Source organism: Thermobia domestica, chromosome 4, assembly GCF_964235325.1.
Source record: "Thermobia domestica chromosome 4, izTheDome1.hap1.1, whole genome shotgun sequence".
In the NCBI taxonomy this organism is placed as follows: Eukaryota; Metazoa; Arthropoda; class Insecta; order Zygentoma; family Lepismatidae; genus Thermobia; species Thermobia domestica.
This window is the reverse complement of record NC_137457.1, coordinates 315,981,940-315,998,057: the sequence shown is the minus strand read 5'-3', so window position 1 is coordinate 315,998,057 and position 16,118 is coordinate 315,981,940. Positions and strand designations below refer to the sequence as shown.

Below are 16,118 nucleotides of genomic sequence, written 5' to 3'. Positions count from 1 at the left end.
CATTGTACTAACCTTTAAGTATTATATCAATCATTATGTTAACATACGAACAAAGCATGTCATGTTTATTATATTAACGCATGTACTTCGGAATAAGAATTGAAGCAAGTAACATCTAAAATATTCGTTAAGTCTTATTTCTCGTTCCTCCATGATATCTGGGTGAATCAGTAAAATGGGTTTAATCATACAGTTCATTACCTGTGGATGTGATATGCGTGTTTTGTAAATAAAGTACATAAACATATCACCCCATACATAAGCATCATCATTTTTTTGGTCCTCCGTCCACCGGATGTCAGAACGAGAAACGTGACTTTGCATTGTTTGTTCTCGTGTGTGTTTGTGTGGGTGCTGCTGTCATAAGCAGGACAGAGCTGTTCATATCAGTATAGTGGTGTGTGTGCATTCAACCCAGCTGAATTCAAGGTTACACGTTTGTAGGTCACTCAGAAGTGAAAAGTAAAATATATTGTCAGCGGTTTGTGTAGTTAAAAAAGAAGGACTGAAACAATGGCAGAAGTGCAGTTGGGTCAATTAATTAAGAAACGTGCTTCGGTCAAAGGTCAGGCAACAAGAATACAGACATTTCTTCAAAAACTACAGAATGAAAATAAACCTAGCATACAAGAAGCAAGAACAAGGCTAGTTGCACTTGAGGGGGTTTTTATTAAGTTTGATGAGATACAGTCAGAAATAGAGCTCTTAGATGAGACGGGTGAACAAGAAACGCACAGAATTACATTCGAGGAATTGTATTATGATTCAAAGGTTAAGTTACAAGAATTTATTGATAGTTTTGAACAAAAAACGGATTCAGGGACAGCAAATAACAAAGCTGGAAATTCTAGTAGTAGTTCAGTACAATTGCCTAAAATTTCCTTGCCCACATTTTGCGGTAAATACGAGGAGTGGTCGCCCTTTAAGGACATTTTCATTTCCCTTATTCACAACAACGAATCATTAAGTACAGTTTGTAAGTTTCAATATTTGCGCACATCACTCAAGGGAGAAGCGTTTACATTAATAGCAAATCTGCCAACGGTAGAAGTAAATTACGAAATTGCATGGAAGCTTCTTGTTGAACGCTACGAAAACAAACGGTTGATAGCTTCGACATATGTACGAGGGTTGCTCAATATCAAGCCAGTAACGAAAGAAAACGCTAAAGACATTAGACAATTTGTAAATACTGCTCGCAGTAATTTTCAAGCCCTTGAAGCATTGAATTTGGACAAACCTTTGCATGACGTACTACTAACACAGCATTTAGTAGAAAAACTTGATTCCACAAGCAAAAGGGAATGGGAAGCTGAGCAAAGTAGTGACTCCTTTCCATCGTTATCGGAATTATTTTCATTTTTAGAAGGTCGATGTCAAATGTTAGAAAACATTCGTCCTACTCAATCTGAAGGTACTTATGACAACAAAAGTGTAGATTCCAAAGCAAAAAGAAAGAATAACAGTCAAGTGAGTTCGTTTGTTACTGTGCTTCCAAATGCATGTAATATTTGCCGTAGCAAAGAAACGCATGCTGTTTTTCGTTGTCCAGAATTTCTGAGTGCCAACATTAATCAAAGAAAGGAGCTCGTGAAGCAAAATAAACTATGTTTTAATTGCTTAGGTAATAAACATCAAGTAAGGGCATGCAAATCAGGTACTTGTAAGAAATGTAATTTTAAGCATAATACACTGTTGCATGAAGATACTGCTCAGGAGGCTACTAACAAAGACAGTTCAAGCAAAACAAATAACAATAATACTAATGTACCTAAAGTTAAGGAACAGAACCAGGTTAAAGTTCAACCACAGGACTCTTATTGCTCATTTAAGATTAATTATGGTCAGCAAGTCTTATTAGCAACAGCGTTAGTTAACGTAACAGACACTAAAGGTCGTTTTCAACAATGCAGAGTGTTATTAGATGCAGCGTCTCAATCGAATTTTGTAAGCGAAGCTTTAGTTCATAGATTAGGTCTCAAGAAAACGAAAAATCGTGTTCCCATTAGAGGTATCAATTCTGTAACCTCTGAAGCTCAGCACAGTGTTGAAGTTCATATTTATTCAAGAACATGTGATTTTAATGCAGTGGTCGATTGTTTAGTATTGCCAAACATTACAGGTTGCATACCTTCTAAGGATATCGATTACAGTAATTGGAACTTGCCAAAGGATATTTGCTTAGCCGATCCAAATTTTAATCGCTCGTCGTCAGTGGACATGCTTATTGGTGCGGGGTTATTCTACAGTCTCCTTGAGCCAGGCCAGAAGACTAGAAAAGGACATTATCCAGTTTTGCAGGAAACGAAGCTAGGATACGTTGTCGTCGGAAATATGCCTTCAATACCCGAAGAAGCCAACCAGTCGGTAATTTCATGTTTTGCTCAGATGGAGACAGACTTGGATACACAATTGAGAAAATTTTGGGAACTCGAAGATCTTCAGACTAAGATTTACACGCCGGAAGAAGAAAATTGTGAGAAGCATTTTTTACAAAATACAACCAGAAATAGAGACGGAAGATTTATTGTCAAATTACCAAAGAAGGAAGAGAATGCTGTTTTAGGAGAGTCTTACAACATGGCACTACAAAGATTTAAGCAGCTTGAAAGAAGATTGCTACAAAATCCTGAGTTTCATAAACAATATGCCGCCTTCATGGATGAGTATTTAAGTTTGGGTCACATGCGAAAAGTTACAGAAGAAGACGTGAACAGCAGCAGCAGTTGTTATCTTCCACATCATCCTGTATTCAAGATGGACAGTACAACAACTAAATTAAGAGTGGTTTTTGATGCAAGTGCAAAAACGTCTAATGGCAAATCATTGAATGACATTCTTCAAGTTGGGCCAATTGTTCAAGATGACTTGTACTCCATTATTTTAAGGTTTCGGTTGTATCCAGTTGCATTTACAGCAGACTTAGAGAAAATGTATCGCCAAATATTAATTCATGATGAGGACAAGTGTTTACAACGCATCCTTTGGAGAAACTCAGTAGAAGAACCGATCCAGACGTACGAACTACAAACAGTGACGTACGGGACTTCGTCAGCATCCTTCTTGGCAACAAGATGTCTGAAGCAAATAGCGGAGGAAAATTCCAAGGAATTTCCAGAAGCAGCAGAAGTAATAAAGCACAGTTTCTACATTGATGATGTGTTAAAATCAGTACCAAACGTGTCAAAGGCCTTAGAACTACAGAAGGATCTTATTAATATTTTAAGCAGAGCAGGTTTCAAGCTTTGTAAATGGAGTTCTAACAAAGTAGAAGTACTTCAAGGAGTTCCCGAGGATTTTAGGGAAAAACAACAGCCAATCATACTTGGTCAGCAAGACGGTGTTAAGACTTTAGGAATAGCATGGATTCCATTAACAGACAAACTTGTAGTTTCGAACAAAATTTGTAAAAATGGAACTGCAGTAGAAAGTAATGTTGCAATGACAAAAAGACAAGTCGTCAGCATAGTGTCATCTATCTTCGATCCATTAGGTCTAATCGCTCCAATTGTCATCAAATACAAGAATTTCTTACAGAAGTTGTGGAAGACAGGAATGGATTGGAATGACCCATTAGACACAGTCCTACAAGTTGAGTGGAATCAATTAATGTCTTGGTTACCTGCGATGGCGAAGATACAAATTACAAGAAACGTAATGTCTTCGGAGAACGTTAAGGAAATTCAATTACATGGTTTTTGCGACGCAAGTGAAGACAATTTTGGAGCAGTAGTGTATATCAGGGCTACAGACGATCAAGGAAACATTGAAGTCAATTTACTTTGTTCAAAGTCGAAGGTTGCACCACTGAAGAAGCAAACCTTGCCTAGATTGGAATTATGTGGAGCACTGTTACTTTCGAAGCTAATAGACAAAACACAATCCATATTCAATATAGAGGTCAGTGGTATACACCTGTGGACAGACTCGACGATAGTTTTGTCATGGATCAAATCACCTCCCAATCGTTGGAAGACATTTGTATCCAACAGGGTGGCTCAAATTCAGAGAATCACATCAATCAATCAATGGCACCACGTGCCTAGTAAAGAAAATGCGGCAGACATAGTTAGTCGAGGAGCGGATCCCAACACTCTTATTCAGTCTCGAGAATGGTGGCATGGTCCAGAGTTTCTTCACACAGCAGAATGGCCATGTCAAGAACAAAATGAGCCAGCTAATATTCCAGAAGAGAAGAAAGTCATGATAAGTTTGGTGGCAGTTCATGAAACAAGCTTTATGAAAAGGTATTCATCGTTAAACAAAATGTTGAGAGTAGTAGCTTATTGTTTGCGATTCAAACATAATTGTCTTTCCAAGAAATTAGAAAGAAAAACCGATAGTCTTGACGCTTCGGAACTTCGTTTAGCGTTACACAGATGTATCAAGATAGTACAACATACTACCTATCATCAAGAAATATTGAACTTGCAGCAACAAATGGAAGTTTCAACAAAGAGCCCAATCAAGGATCTTTTTCCATTTCTGGACACGGAAGGAATGCTAAGAGTAGGAGGAAGACTGGAACATTCAAACTTGGAGTACGATAACAAGCATCAATTCATCTTACCTGCAGGACATCATTTCACCCACCTGATAGTCAAAGAAGAACATAAAAGGTTGCTTCATGCAGGACCACAGCTTCTTATTGCATCTTTGCGTACCAGATATTGGATTCCAAGAGCTAAGAAGATGATCAAGGCAATAGTACACAATTGTTTGGTTTGTTTCAAATGGAGATCAACAAGTTCATCACAGTTAATGGGACACTTACCCAAGGAGAGAGTAAATGAAGCAAGACCATTTGTACACGTGGGAGTGGACTATGCAGGATTCTTTTATGTCAAGCCCACAATTCGCAGCAAAATTCAAATGAAAGTCTATGCAGCGTTGTTCATCTGTTTAGCCACTAGAGCAGTTCACATAGAAATAGTTTCAGACTTAAGTTCTCAAGCCTTCATCGCAGCATTGAAGAGATTTATTGCTAGGCGAGGAAAATGCTTATCTATCTGTAGCGACAATGGTTCAAACTTTGTTGGCGCCAATCGAGAATTGCAACAATTTTTTGAATCCAAGACTAACAGAAAGGACATCCTGGAATACTCAGCTCAAGAAGGTTTAGAATGGAAATTCATTCCTGCCAGATCTCCTCACATGGGCTCATGGGAAAGTTCAATAAAATCCATGAAGTACCACCTACGGCGTGTAGCAGGAACAGCAAGTCTGACATACGAAGAGTTGAACACGTTACTTATTCAAATTGAAGCCATTCTAAATTCAAGACCATTGACAGCCATCTCCAACGATCCTACAGATCCAATGTATCTTAGTCCAGGACATTTTTTGATGGGAGCTACACTTCTCAGCCTTCCGGAACCAGATCTACTGGACGTACCTATCAGCAGACTAGGCAGATGGCAACGGATTCAACAAATGAAGCAGCATATTTGGAAACGTTGGTCAAGGGATTACCTCAACCAGTTACAACAAAGAAGAAAATGGAAATCAGCGAAGCCTAATCTACAACCGGGCATGGTCGTGTTGTTAAAAGAAGACAATGTTCCTCCTCAAGTATGGAAGTTAGGTGTGATTGAAGAAGTTCATCCGGGCAGTGATAATTTAGTGCGAGTGGCAACTGTGAAGTGTAAAAGTGGCATTTTTCGGCGCAGTGTTGCTAAATTAATTCCTTTACCCCTAGAATGTTAATTGATTGTGTCCAATCAAGGAGGGGGAGGATGGATAAGCTTGCATATGTGCATTATTTTTATTCATATTAGTTTCATTTTTTTGTGTATATAGTTTAGTGGTTTTACTGAATTCTTTGTGATTCTTTTAGTGATTTTTTTGGTGAGTTTTTAGTGAGTTGTGTTTGCATTGCCTGGCAACAGTGCCTTCAGTGTGCTATTCAAGGTGTGTCTGTGCATTCGAAAATGTGCCGTGAAGTGCAACTAGGCAAGAATATTCATTAAGTTTCAGAAAAGCATACACCGTATTTATTCATAGGTTTTGAGAAACACTCATGTTCATTAATAGACGAGATTTACATGTTGTTAACAGTGTTTTAGAGTGGTATTCAGTTTATGTGTGACCGAAGACAAAGTATAATGGTTAGCAAGCAACCATGTGGTTTAGCAGCAAGCAAGCAACAATTACTGCAGAAACAAGTTAAGATAAGTAATTCATTGTACTAACCTTTAAGTATTATATCAATCATTATGTTAACATACGAACAAAGCATGTCATGTTTATTATATTAACGCATGTACTTCGGAATAAGAATTGAAGCAAGTAACATCTAAAATATTCGTTAAGTCTTATTTCTCGTTCCTCCATGATATCTGGGTGAATCAGTAAAATGGGTTTAATCATACAGTTCATTACCTGTGGATGTGATATGCGTGTTTTGTAAATAAAGTACATAAACATATCACCCCATACATAAGCATCATCAGTTGGGACGCTTAATTGATTACAGAAAATAGCTTCTCGCTATCTGATAACGGTTTTTACTCCAGAGCGATCAACGTTAAAACCAAAAATGTTTGATTTCTGCCAGTTCCGTTTTAAATATAGCATTAAAACAAAAGACGGCACCTAATCTTAGAACGCTGAATTGATTTCAAGAAAATAGTTTCTCGTTATCTCTTTTAGTGTTGGGTTTAGGTAGATCAATATTTAGACCGGAAGTTGTAGTGAATTTTGTATCATTTCTGGCTTCAGTAGAGAGTTAAAGATGGTTATGAAATGTATTCTTGAGACGCAACGGAGCGGATATAGTTGTTTTCTACCACTTCCGGTGATTGGTTCATCTCCAGCAACAAAATTTGATTCCAAACTTTCGACCCCCAAGATTCTGAGGAAAATTGACAATGATCCATCAAAGTAGTTTATGAGATATTATGTCTCTTGGACGACAGACTCAAACACACACGGACGGATAGGGTAAATACATATAGAAAGGGATTTTTAGCAAATAAACTCCATAGAAACTACAAGTCTGGTTCAGAATATGAAAAGTCTGGCTCAGGATATGAAAGAATGGAAACCTTCCTCAAACTAATTGAGATATTGCTAATCCGCTACGCTACTAGGAAAAAAAAAATAAACCTCTTAGAAAAAGGAGACTGTCTCGAACTTTCGCATGTATCAACGCCATCTATTTAAAAGTAAGCATCACTTTAAAGGATACCATGGAGGAACAGTTTCAGGAGGCGTTCGAGGACTTGCCAAAGCGGTGTGTGTAGTACATGCAGGCCTGTAGGGCCAGCCCAAAAATGTAGGGGGGGGGGCGGCTGAAGTTAAGGGGGCCGATGCAACCATATTATAGTTCATTTGCCAGTCTACTGTGAAAATTTTAGGGGGCAGCCAAAATTTAAGGGGGGGCCGGCCCCCTAGACCCCCCTGGACACGGGCCTGAGTACATGGTGTCTGGATGAAGGTATTCAGTAAGAAAATAACAAATTTCGAACTGGAAATGGAATTATACCTTTAATTTAATGTTTCGCGATTATGTTCTTTATGCTAAAGGAGATAGATAATTAATGGAATTAAATGATTATGAAAGAATTGGTGGAATGAGCATAAGGGAGGACTCCGATAAAACTCATGGACATTATGCTATCCACCAAATGGGATTCAAACCTGAGAACATTAACACCAGAAGTGAACCCCCTACCACTGGCTCATTGTGCCCCCGAAACAATTTTCAAGATATTTCATTTCTATCCTTTCTTTCAAATTATGACTCGTTAATTAATGGACACTGAAATAAATTCAATAAATTGGTTATTTTGGAGTTTAAACCTCTTTTCAGCACCGGGACTACATGAGACATGGTCTTACAGTCTAAGGTGGAATCCGAGACACTTATGCTCGTACCGGGAATCGAACTCGGGTCTTCCTCACTGAATGCTAGTATACTGATCCTTCAGCTACGAGTCAGCTCTATCATCTTTTGAATAAAATTTTAAAAATGTTATCTTAATCTACCGGAAACGTTATCACGCCACAGCATGTGGGAGCGACAGTTGACAACGTAAGCAATTTTCAGTAGAAATTGTTTAAGAAATCAATGACTCAATTTTGGGAGAATAATAATATAGATTAGAATGCAATGCTATTTTTGATAAACAGAGCATTCCTTCTTTCCTAACCGTACAGCTCAGAGCTTCATAGAGCACAAAGGTATTTGCCCCGATCGGAATTATCTTAAATTAATATAAAGCAATTTGTATTCTGATGTCATTTGTAAGAAATAATTATAATGTATCTCTTTTATTTAGTCCATACAATGTATTTGTCTTTATCTGAAAGAGTTTTCAATTGTTATAGTTCATTTACATAGAGTTTAATATTTACATTGGCAGATGACTCATTACACAAAATTAAATGACACTTTCGCATGATTAATCTGTAAGAATAAATCTGACATTTATTTGTTTAATATTTAAACATTTACGTCTAAACACTTTGGGCCAATCACCGCATACAATACTACGTTTCAAAAAGAATTCATGCAATTCGACATGAAAAATAATACCAGTGACTTTACTTGATTTTGTAGACCCTCTACATACATCCACTATGGCTTCCTCTTTTATTATAATTATATATAGAACTATCAGTGTTGCCACAGTTCTAGATCTGAAATAGGCTGAAAAATAGTACCATTTTTTTTTTAAAGAAAAGGCTGAATTCATTATCCTATACCAGTGTAGTACATGGCTCTATAACACGAAACTAAAAGAGGTAATGTTCTAGAACACTCGGCTTCTTTTCCAAGAGTCCAAATCAAGAAAGAGCTCTTTTTAAAAAATACTTTTCAAAAACATCCAAATAGGAGAACCTCGAACAACCGTGGAAGTAGATGAAACTTTTCCCGCACGTAGGAAGTATAACAGAGGCCGCAAATCTAGGGGAAAACAGTTATCATCTTCGGTATGTATTGTAAGGAAACCGAACGCGCTTCCATTTCAAAATGACCAAAAAACCAAAACGGTATTATGGCCATATATGAAAAATATATAAAACTAGGAACAAATCAATCATCTCCGAGTTCATGTGTAAACAGTACATTATAATAAAATATTAAAATATAAATTATTGCACCTTATTCTCGCTTATTTCACGACCGACGGAGGATAATAGACTGTAAGAAGAATATAAGGTAAGTAAACTGGCATTTGTAAAGAAAATTAAAACCGTAGAAACCGTAGTCAAGAGATTTAAGGCATGTGGTATTGTATTCTTAATGACCATGAGTATGGGTTCGAACTCAACCACTTCCATTTTTTACGTTTTGCAGCTACGTCGGAACGTTCAATTTTGTTCTTTACTAATTGTAAATGGCGTTTACATTCAAAATAAGATTAATTATGGTGGCATTTGTTCGGATATTCTTCTCTTTCGAAATGAAGACAAGAACGAAAAAACAAAAAGTATTATCAGTAATAAATATTAACAATAATAATTGCTACGAAACACTAAAACGAACAGCTGAGCTCCTAACGACAAGACTTACAGTTGTGGCAAAACTATGTTAAGAGCCACTATGTTCAATAGTCCCCAACGGACTCGAACCAATGTCCACTCGTACGAAGACGTAAGTAGTTCGTTGAAGTTAAAACTATACAGTGAAGGTGAATATTTATTATTATTATTATTATTATTATTATTATTATTATTATTATTATTATTATTATTATTATTATTATTATTATTAGCGTACTTTTGAATATGCACGGCGAAATTACTGTATATGTTAATATTTCAGTAATTTTCCTGCATTGCATGTTATTTAGTTTAATAGTGGGCACTAATTTGTCTCCAGGTCATCAAATAAATTAGTTTCGGCATGCACTTTGGTGGAAATATCATTACAGGAAGAACATTACCGGTTCACTCCAAACATCAGGGCTGAACTTAGTAATATTTGGTTTATGATTTCTTGTGGAAATATAGTGTAGGGGTAACATGCTGGACTTCTGAGTAATACAGCTAATCAACTTAGGCTCAAGTCCCTTTCAACTCAAGGACTTTTTTTACAAAGCGGTCGTGAAGAATCGAAGAGTGACTTTTCATACTAAACGAGCAATCCTTAGGATGGTGGAATCACACATCTGTATCACAGAGATGATTTACAAATGTTGGTTGGGAAAGGACAAACAACATCTACGGGGATTACCAGAGCCGTTCGAAACTTCACTAATCTGAAGTATCCTCTTTTCATGTTATTGGTCTTAGAAAGAATCACTTCACCATTCGTTGAAAACACATTTTCAGTAGAGTAATCTGTGGGGTATCAGTATCGTCAGGGACGGATTTTAATTTTGGCTAGACTGCTCCCTTACTTATGGATACATATACACACTTCATTGATTAATGACGGGAGGAAATTAATTTTACAAGAGTGGTTGATGCTATTTTTTAAATAATTATTTACCATTAATATAAATAGTGGAAAATACAGGGGTTGGACAAAAATCTAAAACGTTTGCAAAAGTGTGAAAATCATACCTAGTATTTTGTGGTGCCTCCTTTTGCGTCCAAAATAACTTGGATCCGACGTGGAATGGACTATACAGATCCTGAATCGTGGTGTGTGGAATTTTGTACCATTATTCCTCCAAAACATGCTCCAGTTCCTTAAGGGATGCTGGTGGAGGGTAACGACACCGAACACGCCTTTCTAACTCAGACCACAATGACTCAATGATGTTCAGATCTGGGGATTGTGGGACCCAGGGGAGGTGTGATAGCTCCTGGTCATGCTCCTCAAACCATGATTTCACCGTTTTTGCAGCGTGACAGGGTGCCAATCATCTTAGTAGATGCCATCACCATCACGGAACAATATTTGAGCCACGGGTAGAACCTGGTCCCCCAAAATGGCCTCATACGCCTTAGCATTCATCATTCCATGCGGGGCTATGATGGGACCTGCAGAAAACCACGATATCACTGCCCATACTGTAACAGAACCACCCCCATGCTTTACAGTTGGGAGCAGACAGTCTGTATCATAGGCCTTCGGCGGTGTTCTCCATACGTAAACATGACCGGTTGTTGGAAACAAGGTGAAGGTCGATTCATCGGACGACATTGCGTGTTTCCACTGCTCATGAGTCCACGCCTTGTGGTCTTTGGACTACTGGATACGCCTCTTCGCATTTACTGCTATGACCAGGGGTTTGGCTCGTTTTCATAGTTTCACTTCTCTAATAAATGTTACTGAAATTTTTATCTCGTTTTCACTTAACATATTAAATGGGTAATACGATCTCTTTTACCATCTCTCTTGAGCTGCATGCATTATTAAAAACATAAAAGAGTTCTCCTTGAAGTAGATTCGAACTGACGCCCTTTGCATTTGTAATCCACCACCTTAACCACTACACCAAGATCACAGGTTGGTAGATGCTGAGTTGTTGGCGTATTTGTTTGTATTTGTATTTTATGTTCCCACTTCGACAATTTTTGCTCTTTTTTCTCCGTTTAGCAGCTGTTTCTGGCTTTCTATTCGATGATATCCATTATTTGCACTATGCACTATTCGTATTCACAGTTTATGTCCCTCTGCAATGTCTTATTCAGGTTAGACTTTTCTCTCCACCCTTATTACATATTTGATTGATTTAATTCTCATATTCTTCATAGTTCAAGCGCAGGAATGCCAGACTCAAAAAAAAAAGATGTACATTTACTTTCCTGACAGACGGCACATGTGTTTGTTTCGTACTTTTGGACGGTCCTACCTCTGAAACTATATTTTTTTCCTCCCGCATGCTCACATGATTTATTTCTTTATTTTATTTCGACGTAAGGAATCACTTCTAGCAGTTTGTCGATATAGTTCGTTAAGACCCATGTATTTACTGGTGACTCTGCGAGCACTTTCAAATATGACTTTTCATTTTCTGTTCATAAGAAGTATCCCATTTAAATTGTTAATTTTGGGTTTTCTTGGTATGGGAATGATTGGTAGTATAGTTTAATATTACACAGTACTTTCTACAGACGTCATACACGTTTAAGGATATTTTGTTAATGACTATGCTCATCTAGACATTACACACGTTTAATGATTATTTGTTAATGACTATACCTAATGTGCAACTTTGATAATGTTTTGTTATTGACTATGCCCAGGTGTAAGTGTTACATATGCTTAATGGCATTTTGTTAATACCTATACCCAGGTATAGACATTATACACATTTAATGATGTTTCGTTGATGACTATACTGAGGTATATACATCATACACGTTTAATGATATTTCGTTAATGACTCTGTCCAGGTTTCGAACGGTGCTGATGAGAATACAGATGGTCACTGCATTTGGTACGACCACTGCGGAACAGACTACACTCATGGCTCAGCGAAAGACATGAATTGTGTGGATAATAACCCACCCAGAGAACTTCCTGACGTAAATAATGCACATTCCAAACTGATGGAGTGGTGTCCGTATCTTTTCGAAAATGGTAAGTTCGTTTTCAGCTTATTTTATTTTAATTAAGTATTTACTTTTTCAACCAAAAAATTAAGACGTGCTTAAATTTTATACAAATATGGTGACAAATTAATGTATTTAAATCTTCAAAGCAAAAAATTATGGTGTTAGGTCAGTGGTCACAGCATGATTATCATTTAGCGTGTTATTTCAACACCAAGAGTGTGGTGTTATGGTCAACACAGGCCTGGTGTTAACGGTTTGACACAGAGATGGTGTTAACTAGCGGGAAAATAACACTATGGCAGTGTTAAAGAACTAGCAGAACGAACGACGGAAGTTGTCTACAGCGGAAAAAGACGGTGTTAATGCAACTCATTTTAAACACAGGCCAGTAGGCCCAGTATGACTACCTCTTTATCATGTTATTTTAACATCAAGGGCCCGGTGTTGCGGTTAGCACAGGCCCGCTGTTAGCGGTTTGATACAGAGATGGTTTTGACCGGTGTGAAAATAACACTCTGGCGTTGTTAAAGAACTAAGAGAATGAACAAAAGAGCGCGAGAATAGGAATAGCTCTGTGTTAATACAACTCAATTTTAACACAGGTCAGTTGTCCCAGCATGACTACCGCTTTAGTGTGTCATTTCCACATTAAAGGTCTGATGTTGTGGTTAACACAGGCCTAAAGTTAACGGTTTGACACAGAAATGGTGTTGACCGGTGTGAAAATATTAATAACACTGCGACAGTGTTAAAGAACTAAGAGAATGAACAAAGGAGTGGAGAAATAGGAATAGCTCTGTCATTACACGGCAAAAAAAATGACGGTGTTAATGCAACTCAATTTTAACTCAAGTCAGTTGCCCCAGCATGACTACCACTTTAGCGTGGTATTTCAACGACTAGGACAAGGTGTTGGATTTAACACAGGCTTGATGTTACCGATTTCATTCAGTGATAGTATACAGCAGTGTAAAAATAAAACTGTGGTGGTGTTACAGAACTAGGTAGAAAATAGGAACAGCCACACATTGTTCTTTCTACACACACAAACACACACACACACACACACACCATGTGTTGTTATTAACCGCCCAACTAGCATGATGAGCACAAGCTATGAAATACCATAAACCCTGGTTACTTTGGGGCAACAGGTGTAACTTTGGGAAACACATTCTTTACATGTTGGTTATAGTATGGAACCCCTTGTTATCGCGGAAAGCGAAATTCCATGGTCCCGTCAGAAAGGCAAGTATCTGCTGCTCTTTAATGTCAACTTTTGAGACCACTGGAAAGCGTCTGAGCAGAATCACAGCAAACTGAAGTGTATTGTGCGTAGATGAGGGATGAGCTATTGTTGACAAACTTTTATCACGTATGCAGAGAGTAGAGCCACTGCTACGAAAAGTAGTACCTGAAATGAATATTGGGTACCCTGCTATATTACATATGCTGTATAGCATAGGTTTGTATCCGAAAATAATGTTGTGGTGGTGATCATTATCAAGATTGAAACATTGGCGGGGTTACTTTGTGACACTCAATGGCGTATTTAGGGGGCTGGCTATCGGGCTTAAGCCCCCCCGAAATAGATAAATTTGTATATATATATATATATATATATATATATATATATATATATATATATAGTAACTGTATACCTACATAGACCCATATATATATATATATATATATATATATATATATATATATATATATATATATATATATATATATATATATACCCACTCAGGAGAATGTGCATAGCCCCTCGAAACAAAATCCTAAATACGCTACTGGTGACACTTGTCATATACTGTAGTGCTAGAGGGAGAGACATCATCCGTGATGGCAAGAGAAGCTAGCCATGGTAGGAATAACTGTCTTAGAACATATTCCTCAGAAAAGAACAGCAGCGGCGTAACTTTAACGAAATACCCGAAGGAAAAATTGGAGGATTTCTCGCTTGACAGCATATCTCCTCTGAGGACGTATCCCTCTCTTATATGAGAAGCTAATAGCACAGGGGTGCAAATAATCAACAAAATTTTACTAACGCAAGAAAAAAGCTACTAGTCCACTCCCACAATAGAAATCATTCACTTACCTTCGGTATGATATTAAATACTCGCCCACACTGATGAACCACTCGACCCGGGCGAGTGGTTATTTGCATCTCTGTAATAGCGGTTCCTCCAGCAGTGGTAAAAACATATCAGTACAGTCCACATCTACTACACGGGGAGCATCTTCTGAGAGAAAGAGGAAGAAAAAGACAAACGAACAATATTGAAAGTTCGTTATTATTCAGCACCACAGTTAATTAAGCGAAGTTCGATGACAGTTCCCTCGAACTTCATAAGAACACTGACATTGATTCCTATGAAGATACGGTTTCTCCTGTAATTTCAGTCATAGATTGCCTAACATTGCCATAGATGCCGAAAGCCCAGAAATCTAATTCCTAATCCTAATCCTAGGACGGGCTAACATGGCCATAGATGCCGAAAGCCCAGAAATCTAATTCCTAATCATAATTCTAGTGACGGGCTAACATGGCCGTAGATGCCGAAAGCCCAGAAATCTAATTCCTAATCCTAATCCTAGTGACGGGCTAACATGGCCATAGATGCCGAAAGCCCAGAAATCTAATTCCTAATCCTAATCCTAGTGACGGGCTAACATGGCCATAGATGTCGAAAGCCCAGAAATCTAATTCCTAATCCTAATCCTAGTGACGGGATAACATGGTCATAGATGTCGAAAGCCCAGAAATCTAATTCCTAATCCTAATCCTAGTGACGGGCTAACATGGCCATAGATGCCGAAAGCCCAGAAATCTAATTCCTAATCCTAATCCTAGTGACGGGCTAACATGGCCATAGATGCCGAAAGCCCAGAAATCTAATTCCTAATCCTAATCCTAGTGACGGGCTAACATGGCCATAGATGCCGAAAGCCCAGAAATCTAATTCCTAATCCTAATACTAGTGACGGGCTAACATGGCCGTAGATGCCGAAAGCCCAGAAATCTAATTCCTAATCCTAATACTAGTGACGGGCTAACATGACCATAGATGCCGAAAGCCCAGAAATCTAATTCCTAATCCTAATCCTAGTGACGGGCTAACATGGCCATAGATGCCGAAAGCCCAGAAATCTAATTCCTGACCCAGGCACGTAGCCAAGGGGTGGGTCCGGACCCCCCCCTTCGGATCCAGAAATGAAAAAATTTAACGAAGTATGAAACAAGAAGAAACGAGAAAAAGATGAATCATCGTCAAAAATATGAAGCTACACCAAGCGTTTCTGTGGAAGAAACGGTGGAGTCAAATTAAAAATTAATATTATTGTAATGGAGCATTCCGAATTCCATCTATCTCCATGCTAATCCTATGAACTACAAATGACGATCGACAAACCAGTTGGATAAGATAGACTCTCAGGTAGAACTTAAGAAATTTCCAGAATCACCAATAATATGAGCCATTTTGAATTTCGCGGCAACACTAATCCATTTTATAGCATGTCTTTACTCTCGAAAGAGATTTCGTTCCTATCGTTGAGGCATTAAACGAGGATAAGAAAAAGAAGAAAGAAGACAAAAAGAGCCGAGTTCGAATGACCTCGGTAGACTATATCTTTTTCAATATTTTTTT

General features: G+C 37.9%; 1 protein-coding gene across 1 annotated transcript; it reads left to right on the top strand.

The window, feature by feature from the left end:
• The first annotated feature begins 513 nt into the window (after positions 1-513).
• LOC145683208 (uncharacterized) lies at positions 514-5,706 on the top strand. Its single transcript, XM_081754570.1, has 3 exons — positions 514-898; positions 2,090-3,328; positions 4,577-5,706. The coding sequence occupies exons 1-3, from the start codon at positions 514-516 to the stop codon at positions 5,704-5,706; spliced, it is 2,754 nt and encodes a 917-aa protein (XP_081610696.1).
• Positions 5,707-16,118: the final 10,412 nt, after the last annotated feature.

Bases quoted from the DNA above. Each gene is read 5' to 3' on its own strand.
- LOC145683208 (XM_081754570.1), top strand. From the start codon at position 514: ATGGCAGAAGTGCAGTTGGGTCAATTAATTAAGAAACGTGCTTCGGTC. The intron at 899-2,089 runs GTAAATACGAGG...ATTTTAATGCAG, and splicing joins TTCCTTGCCCACATTTTGCG to TGGTCGATTGTTTAGTATTG. The intron at 3,329-4,576 runs GTCAGCAAGACG...TCTTACCTGCAG, and splicing joins ACAACAGCCAATCATACTTG to GACATCATTTCACCCACCTG.